General features: G+C 39.9%; 1 protein-coding gene and 2 long non-coding RNA genes across 3 annotated transcripts in view; 1 reads left to right on the plus strand and 2 right to left on the minus strand.

Annotated features, from left to right (window-relative positions):
- Positions 1-15,138, minus strand: part of BCAS4 (breast carcinoma amplified sequence 4) — a 52,868-nt gene that overhangs the window by 37,192 nt on the left and 538 nt on the right. The window contains exon 2 of the mRNA XM_083744768.1: positions 6,822-6,893. Within this exon, the coding sequence (XP_083600894.1) occupies positions 6,822-6,893 (72 nt within the window). The remainder of the gene's footprint in view (positions 1-6,821; positions 6,894-15,138) is intronic.
- On the minus strand, positions 9,863-14,566 carry LOC310847260. The gene is made up of 3 exons (XR_014565736.1): positions 13,253-14,566; positions 12,412-12,544; positions 9,863-9,994 (listed from the first exon to the last, which is right to left on the minus strand). It is a non-coding gene; the product is annotated as an uncharacterized lncRNA (long non-coding RNA).
- On the plus strand, positions 10,978-12,270 carry LOC310847289. Its single transcript, XR_014565766.1, has 2 exons — positions 10,978-11,788; positions 11,828-12,270. It is a non-coding gene; the product is annotated as an uncharacterized lncRNA (long non-coding RNA).

The raw sequence follows: 15,138 nt of genomic DNA on the forward strand, positions 1-15,138 counted from the left end.
TCAAAGCTATCCAGTGAAGACTCTGCATAATGTTAAGATTACATATTCTTTACTATAGCACTGCGGAACCTGAAGCGCTCCAGATGTTGTCAGACTCCCAGACATTTTTGGATTTGGAAGGGTTTGATAACAGATTTGGTTGGCATGCATATATATGGTATGACAAGGTAAAAACTCATAAAGGATTAAAAACCATATTGTCAGGAAAGCACTATATAATGTTTGGATTCGATATAAAGATTTGTTGGAAAATAAAACCCCTAGGTGGCTGTCACCAATGGAAGCTAAGGAGGTGAAAAAACTTAATATGGAATCGAAATGGCCAAAATATTGTGAAATATTGGAGCAAGAGAGTGGAAAAATCAAATTACAGAATTTTGAGAAAATGAAGTCCAAGGTATGAGATTGGCTTCATTACTATCAAATAATGGAAGTGTTTAAACAAGACAGGAAATTTGGCTTCCAGGTGGAGAGATCAAAATTAGAAACAGAACTGTTAGAACCCAATACTAAGAATTTGTCAAGAATGTATAACCTGCTGTTGAAATGGAATACACTAGATGAGACAGTTAAACCAGCTATGATTAAGTGGGCACAAGACACTGGTCATGATATTATGTTTGCTGACTGGGAACAGTTATGGACCACCGGTATAAAATTTACGGCATGTAATGCCTTAAGAGAAAATATTATGAAAATGATTTGCAGGTGGTACATGACCCCAGTCAAGCTTGCAAAAATTTATCATCTGCCCAATAATAAATGTTGGAAATGTAATGAGACTGAAGGTACCTTCTACCACCTTTGGTGGACTTGCCCGAGGATTAAGGCCTTCTGGGAAATGATTTATAACGAAATTAAGAAGGTGCTTAAATGCACTTTTCATAAGAAACCAGAGGCATTTCTCCTGGGCATTGTCGGCCAACTGGTGCCTAAGAAGGACAGGACGTTTTTTATGTATGCCACTACAGCAGCAAGGATTCTCTTAGCAAAGTATTGGAAGACACAAGAACTACCCACATTGGAAGAATGGCAGACAAAGGTGATTGACTATATGGGACTTGCGGAGATGACCGGCAGAATCCGTGACCAAGAAAAAGAGACGGTGGAAGAAGATTGGAAGAAATTTAAAGTATATCTTAAGAACTGTTGTAAAATTGAAGAGTGCTAAAATGTCAAGGGAAAAGAAAATATTGAATTATAGCTACAATTGATTAAGTATGAGAAGAAGCTAAAAAAGAAAATAAGTAACTAGACAATTGGTGTAAGGAGTTGTTGAAAAATCTCAAAATAGGGATGCAGAAAAGGGGAGGTAAGGGGAAGTCTGGGAAGTAAGGTTTATGAAAATGAGGTTTGAAATTATACATGTTTATATGTTTTGTTTGTTTATGTATGGTGTCTTGTTTTGTCTTTAAATTTGCGTTGAAAAAACCAATAAAAATTATATATATAAAAAAAAGATGTTGTCAGACTCCAGCTTCCATCCGTTCCACCTAGCATGGCCAATGGTCAGGGACAGTGGGCGTTGTAGTCATACAACATCTGGAGGGCCTCCCATTTCCCACCCTGCTTTACACCAACAAAAGATGAAGCAGACAAAGGTGGTATCATCATCATTTGACATCCCTTTGACCCAGGTCTTTGTTGTCCAAACACTTACAAAAGCAACAGAGCATTTCATGGACTAAACAAAGTTATCATGGCATAAACCATGGATAGGCAAACTAAGGCCCAGGAGCTGGATCCGGCCCAATCACCTTCTAAACCCAGCCCACGGACAGTCCAGGAATCAGCGTGTTTTTACATGAGTAGATTGTGTCCTTTTATTTAAAATGCATCTCTTATTATTTGTGGGGCATAGGAATTAGTTCATTCCCCCCCCAAAAAATAAATATAGTCCAGCCCCCCACAAGGTCTGAGGGACAGTGGACTGGCCCCCTGCTGAAAAGGTTTGCTGGCCCCTGGCATAAACTCTAATCCATGCAATCTTATGCTATAATAAAAATGTTAGTATTTGAGGTGCTTCAGAACTCTGTTGTTTTTGCAGCAGCAAACAAGCAAGGCTAACTCTCTGGAAATATTTAGAAATCATTGGTTCAAGGACAAGGAAACGGAGCAGAGGTTAGAAACTGACCCTTAATTTGCCAAAGATAAGCAAGCGAAGGTTGCTTGCTAATGTTGAAAGAAGCAACCTCAAAAGGCCTTTTGCACAGCCAACGTAAGTACATTGAAAAGAAATGCAGTTTGAAATGTAGACAAAACAAGGAGATATTAATCTTCAGAAGAACACTAAAGGTAAGCCCTATAAGGTCAAAACAGGCATCTTCCTCCAGATGCAGAAATATATAAGAATCAAAGAATGATAGAATTATACTGTTGGAAGGGACCATGAGGATCATCTAGTTCAAGCCCCTGCAATACAGAAATCTGTTCCTCAAGAAATAGAACACCTTTTTGCCAGAGATTAGCAGGTTGAATTAAGAACCATACTAACAAAGAAAGCAACATAGAAATATGCAGCAAGCCCTTATTTACTCCTCACCCTTGCACCCCCTATGCTAAAAAAGAAATTCCATTCTATCCTCCCCTCTTAGAGAAAGAGTGTTGTGAACTCTGATGGGATCTTTTCTTCCCTCCTCTCCTCCCTTCCCCCATGGCAGGTTCTTGAAAAATAACATAATCCCTTTTCCCTGGGAGTAACCAAAACAAACTGAGCAAGGTAGGTCCTCCTCACTACTGTATCCCAATTGGTATTGGGTGGGTGGGTGAGAAGAGAGAGCTCAGGGTTCTGTGTTTATCAGGGAAACAACCAGTATGAAGAAGTTGCCACTGCTACATGAGGGAGAATGCCTTTCATTTTTTTTTTTTTATAAAGAGGAGGCGATCTGTCACTTCAAAATACTTTTAGAAAAAACATCCCTTGGTATTTTTGTTTCTTCTTGCCCACATTATTTTTGTCCCACTGATCTGACACAGGATGAGAGAAGGTAGTAAAGTCTTTGTGTGTGCTGGTGTGTGTGTCTGCCTGTGTTGAGACAGAATGACGGTTCTATTTTCCCTTTCCTCTTTTGTGTCTACATATTTCCCGCAGTGAGCCTCAAGCTTGCACACACTGCCCTTCCCAGCCAGCATGGCTGCAACGATTACTTTGGACATTTTCACTTCTGTTTTAGACCAACCAGTTTGCTGTGACATTCACACTCAGGCAAACTGTAGTACAGTGGAACCTCGGGTTACGTACCGTCCTCCTTACAAATACTTCAGGTAACAAGCTCCACTAACCCAGAAGTAGATGTCCCTAGTTGCAAGCTTTGCCCCAGGATGCGGAAGTTGCGTGCCAGCGACGCAGCAGCAGCAGGGGGCCCCATTAGCAAAAGCACGTCTCATGTTAAAAATGGTTTCGGCTTAAGAATGGACCTCCGGAACGAATTAAGTTCGTAACCAGAGGTACTACTGTAGTCTTAATTACGGTTGGTGGAAACAAGTCAACTTCAAAAAGACAAGACTGGCTCACATGTAACACTAAAAGAGCCTTCACAGATCCAGCGGCCTCCTGACATTTTGGTCTACAGATCCCAGTTGGCGAACCCTATGCCGAACCATCAGGAGGGAACCAAAAAAAACGAAAGCGAAGATGTAGAGATCCCAAAACATGACTGATGGATGACCAGATGGGCTTAGGTATAAAACAACCTAGTGTGCCATTCTATATCTAAACCCTTCTGCTTCGTAGATTAAATGAAATAAGTCTCACCAGGTTTACTATGTTCAGCAAATCTAGCTTCCCTGGGCTAGAAATCATTACATCAGTAGGCTGTTTTTTAAAACCCTCAAAACATGAGACTTTGCTGATTAGTTCTGTTTCACACGCCCTGCTGATCAAGGCTCTCACATCTACAAATACGTGAATTTGATAAAAATGTATGGCCGTGTAAAGAAAATCTGATGTCATACATGTCTAATGTGATGGATCTCATTTTATATATTTATATAACCAGCACTCTTAGTTCAGCCACATCTTTGCCCAAAGATTGTTTGAAGTTAGGATTCTCATAAATCGTAGGAACCAACAAATTTATGCAAATATATAAAGAATCATTGAGCCCAATAACTGTAACAACTAAACATACCCAGAGAAGAAGGATACCGAAAGCAGTGAAACAAATTAATGTAGAATGTTTTATTGACTCACTAATTAAAACGATGCATCCATTTCTTCATGACAACAAACAGAAGACTATAAATTCCTTGGTTTGTTTTTATGTGCAAAAATTGGAATGAATCTAAAAGATGACATGAAATTTTATTGGATACTATTTCATACACTGCTGAAAGGAAGCTGCCACTACAGGTATTTAGCACTGCCAAGCACAAATTCAGCAGACTAAGCACAATGCTTTGATGCTGCCATAGCAGGTCAATAATTTGTACACAGCCTAATTATTCATACTTCAGATTCTCTAAAAATGTTTTCATGGGTAAAGCAAAGATGAAGCAAGCAAACAAACCCCCATTGAGGAAAGGGTTTTTTTTTGGGGGGGGGGATCTCGAGGGAGCACTCAGTTTATTGAACCAACTTAAGTGATTTTTGAAAGTCTTAAATAGCTGAAATGCCAATAAAATGAAGTGTACCTCAAAACTCAGTATAGGCAAAAGTTTCAGTTAAACTTTCCCTATAGGGAAAATGAAAAAAGAAGTGGCTATTCCTTCAGTGGCCCTGAAACTTGCAAAAATATTACAGAGCCACAAACTCTAACCATTTTGTTTGAACAGTTCCAAGCTTGAAACTTAAAGCACTATAATAAGATTGATCAGAATAAATCTTTGGCCACTTGCAGAGTTTAATCAATTCTCCGCATTCATTGCAATATTAAATCAGTAACGGGAGTAAGCAACATTGCCCCTGTTCCAGCTGTTATGAGCAACATAACATTAAAGTCCCAAGAATAGTGGTTTGCGCAATTCCAAGCACTGGTACTTACCTTTAAAGGCAGCTCTACATGGCTTGGGACCTGGATAATGCTTTCACCTACATCAACCAGCCTGTACACTAAAATCTTCCCCAAAAGCCTTCCTCTGGATGCTGCCGCCACCATTTGAACCAAATGAGAGAGGGCTGTTTTAGTTGTGACGAGTCGCTTGCAGAGCCCTCTCCCAACGGAGGTTTGCCTGGCAAGACTGCAGATGTCGTTTAGATTCCCAGGCTTTTAACCTCCACTGTAATTTTCTATTGCTGCAATAGTCGGTGTTGCCGTCTGCTGTTTTTGCTTGTTACTGTTAAGCAAAATTTTGAAATGAAGGTAGTGTAAAAATGCTATCTGCATGTGATAGTGTTGGAAACAATGGCAAAACTACACTGGAAACCAAAAATCAGATTTAAAAAGAAGCAGGATTTTAATTTACTCACCTATGGAGAGTTGTTTTGTTTCTTCAAATCACACAACTGTTTTCCATCTTATGTAAACATTTAGGCTAGTATCACAACCCTATCCATGATTACTCAAAAGTATCCTCCATTCAATTCAGTGAGGCTTACTTCCAGGTAAGTGGGAAATAAGGGTTTTGTGAGCTGCAACTGTCACAGGGAATTTAGAGGTGGCAGAAGCCAGATACAGTGGTACCTTGGGTTAAGTACTTAGTTTGTTCTGGAGGTCTGTTCTTAACCTGAAACCGTTCTTAACCTGAGGTACCACTTTAGCTAATGGGGCCTCCTGCTGCTGCCGGGCGATTTCACACGATTTCTGTTCTCATCCTGAGGTAAAGTTCTTAACCCGAGGTAGTACTTCCAGGTTAGTGGAGTCTGTAACCCGAAGTGTTTGTAACCCGAGGTACCACTGTACTAATTATGTTACAAAAATATTTGATGTCTTTCTTGGGAAGAGCTGCTGCAGCACTGCTGCTTTGGGTGGGTTCGAGACATGTCATAATTTTCTTCATTTGCACTTGCCTAACTAATTCCTACTAAAAAGGGGCCAGGTTGGGCTGCTGTGACAACATACAGCAATTCCACTTCTCCTAAGCATTTCCAGTTGCACTGCATATACAGCAGTGGTGAGGAAAGATGCTGATAGCATTCTTATCAATTGCAGCTCATCACTATTTTGTTGTCTCAAATGAGTTTGCACCTTGTGGCAACCAGATGACTGCATCATTATCAAAGCTATTATTCAGCCACCCCAACCCAAGTCTTAAACCATCAACTGGGGGGACGCCAATCATCGTGACAGGTCAGCATGGAACCTCCTGAGAAATGCGCTTTGCGACCCCACCAAATAATAAGGGCAGCACTGCTAACAAGCAACTTTTCCCAAAATGACCTTTAGGTACCTGTTGTACTGAATGCCACCGGACTTTAACCTCTCTAGAAATCTAGAAGAGGGAACATACAGAACGGGGTGTATGGGTGTGTGTGAGATAAACCTGTCAAGAGTGCTTAAACAACAAAAGCCAGAAAGGCATGGGGATGATCTAGATTCCTCGATGTGCATGCGTGTGTGTTGTAAGGAGCACATTAAATTTACAAGCAGAGAGCACTAGTCTAGGCCCTTAAATATTAGTGCGCCAGAGTGCCACCTTGTGGCTAAACCATCGCTGTAATAAAAAACCATTTCAGGGAAGGTTGTAATCAAGATGGCTGCCTCGGGAAGAGAGAGAGAGAGAGAGAGAGCGTGTTCCCTCCCTCCCGTCACCACAGCTGCCTGCTGCCTTGCCTGAGCTGCCTGCATGGCTTCTGAAACACTCACAAGATGGCCTCCACAGGAGCCAAACAGAGACAACAGTTACAGTGTTCAAGGTCTACAGAGGTGGAGCTAAGTACATACCAGATCAGTCATGCCACAGAACTCATCCAGTCTTATTAACATCTCTTCTATAGACTCCTCTATTTCTTTCACCTGGAAACAAACAAACAATCTTAAGGAAGTTGCATCTATGAAAGAGCGAGGCGATCGCCTTCCAAGAATAGACATTAGCACGGTCTGCATTTCAATAAAGTTCAGCAATGCCACTCAGCTATTAAAAATAAACACTAGTAATCAAATAAAATAATCATTTGCCATTTAGCAATTAAGTGTCACGCACAGGCACACAGGCACAAAATCAAGGTTTTTCAAGAAATAGGCTACATTTTCAAAACGGATCGCCTCTGAAGTTTCAAGACTGCCCATGGCAATTCTCAAGCATACAATACCTTCAAATTTTGAGTATTTCCTGCTTGGACAGTCTGCACGCATTATAGTTGGTACGTTGCTGAGACATAGGTCTACTGTCTGAGAACAGATCAATTTTTAAAAATGGAAATCACATTTAAGTTGATGGTGCTGTTAAAGAACCCAAATTATTTCTCCATTTTACAGCGATCACTCTTGAGAGCAATTTTAGACAAATACAAATCTTAGTTGAGTTTTAAACTTCTTTCAGAGTGGGATTTCCAAGGAAGTATTTCTATTGTATAGTTAGCAAAAGCAACAGAAACTCTTGGGATAGCATGTTGTGGAAAGGAAAATAAGTGAGGAGGTTTGGCCACTCGCAACATCTATTTTCTCTCTTTTGTGCTGATGGAAGTTTAGAACTTCTGTGTATACTTATAGAATGGTGACATTTTCTCTAAAATTGCTGTTTGGAAGACAATTTCAGAATTAACAGTCTCAGCAGCCAATCATTCACACTCGTAAAAGTTTGACCACTTTAAAAACTGAACAGGTTACTTAGGGTCTTGAAGTGAATACAGTCATACCTCGGGGGTTGAAGTTGCTTCAGGTTGAGCGTTTTCGGGTTGCGTTCAGCGGCGACCTGGAAGTAATGGAACACATTACTTCCGGGTTTCGCTGCTCGCGCATGCGCAGATGGTCAAAATGACATCACGCACATGCGCAGAAGCAGACACGGGTTGCGTTTGCTTCAGGATGCGAACGGGGCTCCGGAACGGATCCCGTTCGTATCCAGAGGTACCACTGTATAAAGAGAGAATTCTGGTGAAAACTAGTTTTCTCTACCTACCTTTGGATCATTTTAGGACTGGTGTAGACAACCTGGGATACAACCTCAGATTTATAGCCGACCCCACTCAGGGTCGGCAAGTAAACCAAAACGTAATGAAAATAAAGGAAAACCATTAATTTAATGATTTTTTCATAGCATTTCTCAACTTAACCCATAAATAATATCACCTGAGTCTTAACCATAGTTGACCAAGGCTAGTAGCTTTGTCACAAACTGCCCTCTTGCCAGCATAGATACCTTGCCTTAACCATGGCTCATGCTAACTGAGGTTACTGTGTTAACCATAGTTCCAAAATCGTATTAAGATGCACACTGACTGCCTAATAGCTTCCAAGCCAAGTTCAAAGATTTGCTGCTGACATATGAAGCCCTAAACAAGCTGGGACCAGTTTAGCAAACTTCCTGCCCCAGTACGGACTAAGGGTGGTATCCAACTAACCTGCAAGGATTTAATACAGAATAAGTGAATTAGGGTTGCCCACTGTTCAAGGTCAAAACCCTCTTTATAATTTCATATAGCGGTTTTGCCACAGAGGTATTACCCCTTGGGATAAAAACACAATAGTTATGGTATGGGGATGAAAAACTATAAGACTGAAGGGATTTGATGGGAAAAATTTCAGTTCCAAAACGTTGCCACCAATGTGACATTGCAGGCTTGTCTTTAAATGTGTAGGCAACACCTATCATAACACCTTAACCATCTAGTAAACCAATAGCTTTATCTTAAAACAACGAAACAAAAAATATTCATAGGGAATTCTTTGAAGAAGTTACTTCCTATAATGTCTCTGTGCAAGTATTCAAATAAATATTTTGATTATTTCTATATAGAATTATTTCTATATCACCAAACATTAAAAGAAACCAATATGGGCAGTGAACAATATAAAATGATTAATAAGATTACATCAAGAACTCAATAAATCAGAAGAAAAACTCAATTTAACTGGATCACCTCTTAGGGAAAGCATGGGCAAACAAATAGGTTTTAAGTAGGCACCTAAATGCCCTGTGGGTTAAACCACAGAGCCTAGGACTTGCCGATCAGAAGGTCGGCGGTTCGAATCCCTGTGACGGGATGAGCTCCCGTTGCTCGGTCCCTGCTCCTGCCAACCTAGCAGTTCGAAAGCACATCAAAGTGCAAGTAGATAAATAGGTACAGCTCCGGCGGGAAGGTAAACGGCGTTTCTGTGCGCTGCTCTGGTTCGCCAGAAGCGGCTTAGTCATGCTGGCCACATGAGTCGGAAGCTGTACACTGGCTCCCTCGGCCAATAAAGCGAGATGAGCGCCGCAACCCCAGAGTCGGTCACGAGTGGACCTAATGGTCAAGGGTCCCTTTACCTTTACCTAAACGCCAATACTGTAGGCACCTGACTACTATTCACTGGGAGCAAATTCCAAACAGCAGACGACACAACACTAAAAGCCATTTTTGTGTGGACTTAAGAGCATTTATTTCAAAGATCCAAGTTACCAGACAGACGTATATAAATCATGGCAATCCCAATTTGCTTGGGGCTTTATTTGCTAAGAGGAAGACCTTAGACTTGGCCCGCTAGCTTATTGACAAGTCAGTGCTGTTTTCTCAGCAGTGGTGTTACATGTTGTTGAAAGGACTCCTCCTTGAACAACTTCGCTGCTGCATTCTGCACCAGCTGCAGCTTCCATCCAACTTAAAGGAAAGGTGCATATAGAGTGCACTGCTGTAATTTAATGGTTGCTGACCTTCTCAGGCATATGGGCACATTTCTGAAAATGTATTCTGGATACCAAACATAAAATGGCTACGATGCAGTGAGACACAGCACAAAGTAGCTGCCGCATCCAAAGGCGCAGAAAAAGAGACATGGCAACACAATTCTGCAAATATGGAAAACTTTAATTTAAAAACTGCTTGCAACATGTAAATAGCCAAACACATTCTTAAAATCTCCTTTTCCAAGCATTATTCAGTCTTATCTGTTGCTGCTGAGGTGTTGAATATTTAAAGCTAGAAGAATATAAATAAAACGTGTTTCAAAATTATTTTTGATCTCGGTTATTGAATGAATACATGCACCATCTATCACAAATGAAAAGATTTATTTAATTCCGGCTGGCTAGTAATCATGCTATTTTTATTATTTAAATAATTTTTTATTCCACTCCTCAGCCAGAAAAGGCTCCCAGAGTGGAATAAAAGAAAAGGAATAAAACACAGAACCTCACCCCAGTCTTACAATCTGGAAAGGCATGGCATGCCACAAAAGGAAAATGAATTGGGAGGGAGGAGGAAATGATCAAATGCATGTAGAAGTTATTCGTTACAAAAGTATAAACACACAGAATAGAAGAGAGTAACTGATGAGAGACAACACACCAGAGTTGTGGTTGAAAAACACTGCCCCAGCCTTGCTGACTGTATAGACTATGCTGCCTTTTACTGGTGACAAGTTTTTGAAAAGCACAGAATGCCACTTCAAGGAAGAATAAAAGAAGAATAAAGAATAAAAAAGAAGAATAAAGAATAAAAACAGAAAGAGTTATAAAGAATAAAGAATAAAAACAGAAAGAGTTGTAAACCAAGGAACAGACTTACTACTCTCACAAACTGGGACCACACCCATTTTAAATTATTCTGTCATCAATGCAAAGGGAGGGGGTGGAGATCTTGCAAGTACGGTACTCAAAATGTGCAAGTACTGTGGGTATGTGGCCTTAGGTTCTCACCTGTCTTTGGCATTGCTCATTTAGTCCCATAAACAAAAACTCATCTCAAACAGAAGAGAATCAGAAAACAACAGCAGCAGGTTGCATTAATGTTTTAGCTTGTGCCAGCAGCTAAATTATAATAAAATAAAATAAAATAAAATAAAATAAAATAAAATAAAATAAAATTATAATATAATATAATATAATATAATATAATATTATAATATAATATAATATAATATAATATAATATAATATAATATAATATAATAATATACCAACACTATCATACCATTGCTAAAGCCTATGCAGGTACTTACTACATTATTTCACCACTTCCTGACATTAAAATAGAGCAAGTATATTTTTGCAAGCATGAGGTTCAACTACATGATATGTCAGTTACTTCTAGTGCTTATAGATTCTATGAAAAAGAACACCAGAATGTACATATAGGAAACAAAACAATGGTTAAACCACAGCAAAATTAATACTGAGGTCCACTGCTCAGTGGTAGAGCCCCCTGCATTGCAAGCGGAAGGTCACTGCTTCAATCCCGGCATCTCCAGGTAAAATAGGAAAAGACTCCTACCTAAAATCCTAGAGAGCTGCTGCCAGTCAGTGTAGACAATATTGAACTAGGCAAACAAACAGTCAGACTCAGTATGAGGCAGCTTCCTATGTTCCTAATGCAAGTTCATGGCATTTTACCCATGGCAATGTCTAAGTCAAAAGCAAGGAGTATGTGGTGTTTCTTTTAGCTTCCATTTTAGCAAAGTTTATTGAAAAGCTGGAACCTTGGTATTTTTAGATTAAAATCCAAGGAGTATAATCTACATCAAATCCATTGCAGGAAACCTATAGCTTCACATCTGGAGAATCTTGAGATCCAATCATATAATGAGATTGGTTCCTATGGAAACATGCCGAGTTACATGTTTCAATACTTTTACCATAGGATTTTGTGTATCCTTCCTGTCTGAGAGTTGGATTTAAAAAAGGAACACTATTAAATCATTAAGGAGACTCTGCACACATAATATTTTAACATCCTTAGCATCGTTCTGTACGTTGCCTTGAGCAGTATTAGACACGTGACGTACACATACAGTCATACCTCGGGAGTCAAACAGAATCTGTTCCAGAAGTCTGTTCAACTTCCAAAACGTTTGGAAACCAAAGCACTGCTTCTGATTGGCTGCAGGAAGCTTCTGTCAGACATTCGGCTTCCAAAAATAGTTCACAAATTGGAACACTCACTCCCAGGTTTGCGGCGTTTGGGAGCCTAAACTTTCGAGAACTAAGCTGTTCAAAAACCAAGGTACGACTGTATATTAAACAACATTTCAGGGGCAGAACGGAAATTGTACACAATTCAAAAATTAGTAACTGTGCACAGTTCTGTGCCAAGTGACACATTTCAGTCACATAAGACCCAAAACAGTAGCACAAAGGGCTTTAGCATCTCTATATGTGACACCACACGAACCCTGCAATTCCCCCAACTGGAGGGGGTCAAAGCAACATTTGTATCACATTCAATTCAGGCAGAACCAAGGTGCATTTAGACTTTTTTAACCAAGATAGATCTGTACGCTCTGTAGTTAGTAGCCATGGTACTGGAATGATATGGATTCACTTGGTCACTTCAGAGTAAAAAAAAAGCAGGGTCTAAAAGGCACAAGTAAACCAACACAGCTTCAGCTGTACAACTTACATTACTCTTAGCACTGCAGCCACCATGGAATGAACCCTTAAGATACAATGAGAAGGCGGGGGGGGGGGGGGCAGCATGGACCTCAACACAGCCTTCATCCTATTCTCTCCCTAGGCCACATTCAACAATACTGCTGCAAATCACAAAAACAGGAAAGGGACGCTGAGCCTGCAGCTCATTCATTCATCTTTCTCCTAGTGACTCTGAAGATTTGTGTTTGTCAAAGTACATTAAACACACAAAACATTTTCAGACATCTGCATGTGGTTATTTAACGTGAATCTGCTAAAATATGTATTAAAAATAACTATTAGGTGACAGACAAATTAACATATCTATTCTACAGCAATACGAAAGACAAATGAACACACACAAAAACACAATAAACAAACAACGAACACCGGATCTTTTGCAAAGCTTCAAAGCTAGTGGATTTCTCTTTCCCCTTCTAATTTTTTTGCTGTATTCTTTTTATTCTTATTCTTATTCCTTATGTATGGTTTAATAGATCTGGGGTGGCTAAGCTACAGCCCCCCAGACACTGCTGAACTGCAACTTCTGTCATCGCTGGGCCACTGGCCTATTGCAGTTTGAACCCCTTCAGATATACTGTGCAGATGTGCTCTAGCAGCAGCACCATCTGCAACAGCAATTTGCTGCAGTTGCTCCCCCCAAGGAGTGATTGCTACTGTTGATTTACCTCTTCTTGCCCCATATCACAGATAAACCAAGGGTAGCACTGCCAGCTCCTGGGCACTGCTCTTTGTGGTGTCTGTCCCCACCTAGTTCTCTAACTGTAGCAGATGGAACACCAACACAGAAAGGAATCAGGGTGTATTACCTGTGACAGTGCAACTTTGGTATTTTCTCAGCTCCACTGACAGATACCTCCTGCTCCTGAACTGTTTCTATTCTAACTTGTCCTTATAAGACCTGCTATTTAATTTAAATAACTGGTACCTGAGTTTGCTTTTTTCATCTTTCCTCCCTGTCCCTTTTCCTTTTATGTCATGTCTTTAAAACTATTAAGAATAAGAACAGGGGTTGTCCTATTTTAAATGACTGCATATAAGCCACTTTGGGAGCCTTCTGGAAGTTACATTATAAATAAATAAAACCTTTTTTTATAGTGCAACTATGCACATGCTGACACAGAAGCGAGTCTGGGTGCATACAGCAGCATACTTTGCATGCAGGTCCAAATTTCCATTCCTGGCATCTATATACATCTTATACTGTACTCTGTATAAAGCAGCTTCTTGTATTATATCTAGATAAACGGGCACAGCACTGTAACCTTAGGATATAAAATTAATTTTTATAACATTAACTGACATCTGCAAGCAGATGTGTCTGTGCGTATGGAATTCTTTAGCTTTCCTATGCTTCAACAAACACTGAAGGAAAGGTGGCTAACCGTTAGCTTTGGTGGTGATCATAGCTTTTTTTAAAAAAGAAAATGTGTTTATGTTTTACTAAGTAGTTTGTTTGTTTGTTTCACTGCATTGAGGCTTTCTCTGAATTTCAGCCACCCAGACAGCCCAGCTTGGTAGAGGAGGTGGGACAGAAATCTTAAATAATAAAGTGGTTTGATTTTAAAAAAGATAAAGGCTGCCTTCACCAATCACACATGCTCCCAGTTTATTTATCTGCTCTTCTAAGAATAGCAGTGTCAAATAAGTTTGTGTATAGCAAAACTTCTTTGCTTGATAATGCTAACTAACCATTCCTCAATTATTTTCCAGGTTGCATTCATGTATTAAGACAGACCATCAGAAAGCTAACTAACTCAAGTTAATTAGTTTGGCTCCACACAGAATTGCTTTTACAGAATTAAGACCGCCTTTCTGGACAGCTGCTATAAGAAGCTGCCTTTGGAACAGAGTTTGTGATTGGGTTTAAGACAGTTGTATAAAATGTTATTCCTTTATATAAAGATTCTTATTAAAAAATCAGGAAAATTTGTCCCATCAAGTGGGAGTTGAGTGTACTTATTTGTTTATTTATTTAATAACATCTTATATACTACTTGATTGTTGTAGAAGAAACCTCAAAGCAGCTGAAAAAAGATAGCACAATAAAATGATCACCTAAAATATTACAACCCTAATTAAAAACATACATAAAGTTAATACCAGAATAGATTAAAATGAACTAAAACTAATATAAACTTTCTAAATATCTGCGTAGGCTTGTCTAAATAAGAATGTCTTTGGCAGGCACAAAGCAGAATACTGTTGCGGGACAAGAGAAATAATGCAACCTTGCCTATTTTCTCTATTTGCACTGGCTGTCAGGAAAATAAGACCCAAATTTGTGCTTCAACTCTGAATGGATCCCCATCTCCACGCCCACCCCCTGCTTCCCTTTGTTATGGCTTAGTTTAGAATTATAGAATGGCAGAAGGGTAGAGCTGAAAGGGACCCCAGGGTCATCTAGTCCAACCCCCTGAAATGCAGGAATCACAGCCAAAGCCTCCCTGACAGAGGCCTCTGCATAAAAGCCTCCAAGGATGGAGAGTCCACCGCCTCTCGTGGGAGTCCATCCCAAATGACTCTTACTGTTAGTTTAGTATTCTACTGTGTGTGTTTGTATCTAAATATATGTGTGTGTACACGTGTACACACACACACACACAAAATGATAGGATACTAAACGAAGCCTGGCATCTATCTGTGTGTGTGTGAACGTATACACCCCCCACTGACACGCGTCACCCCCCGCAGC

The sequence above is a fragment of the Podarcis gaigeae genome (assembly GCF_964106915.1).
Source record: "Podarcis gaigeae genome assembly, chromosome: 6".
Classification (NCBI taxonomy): domain Eukaryota; kingdom Metazoa; phylum Chordata; class Lepidosauria; order Squamata; family Lacertidae; genus Podarcis; species Podarcis gaigeae.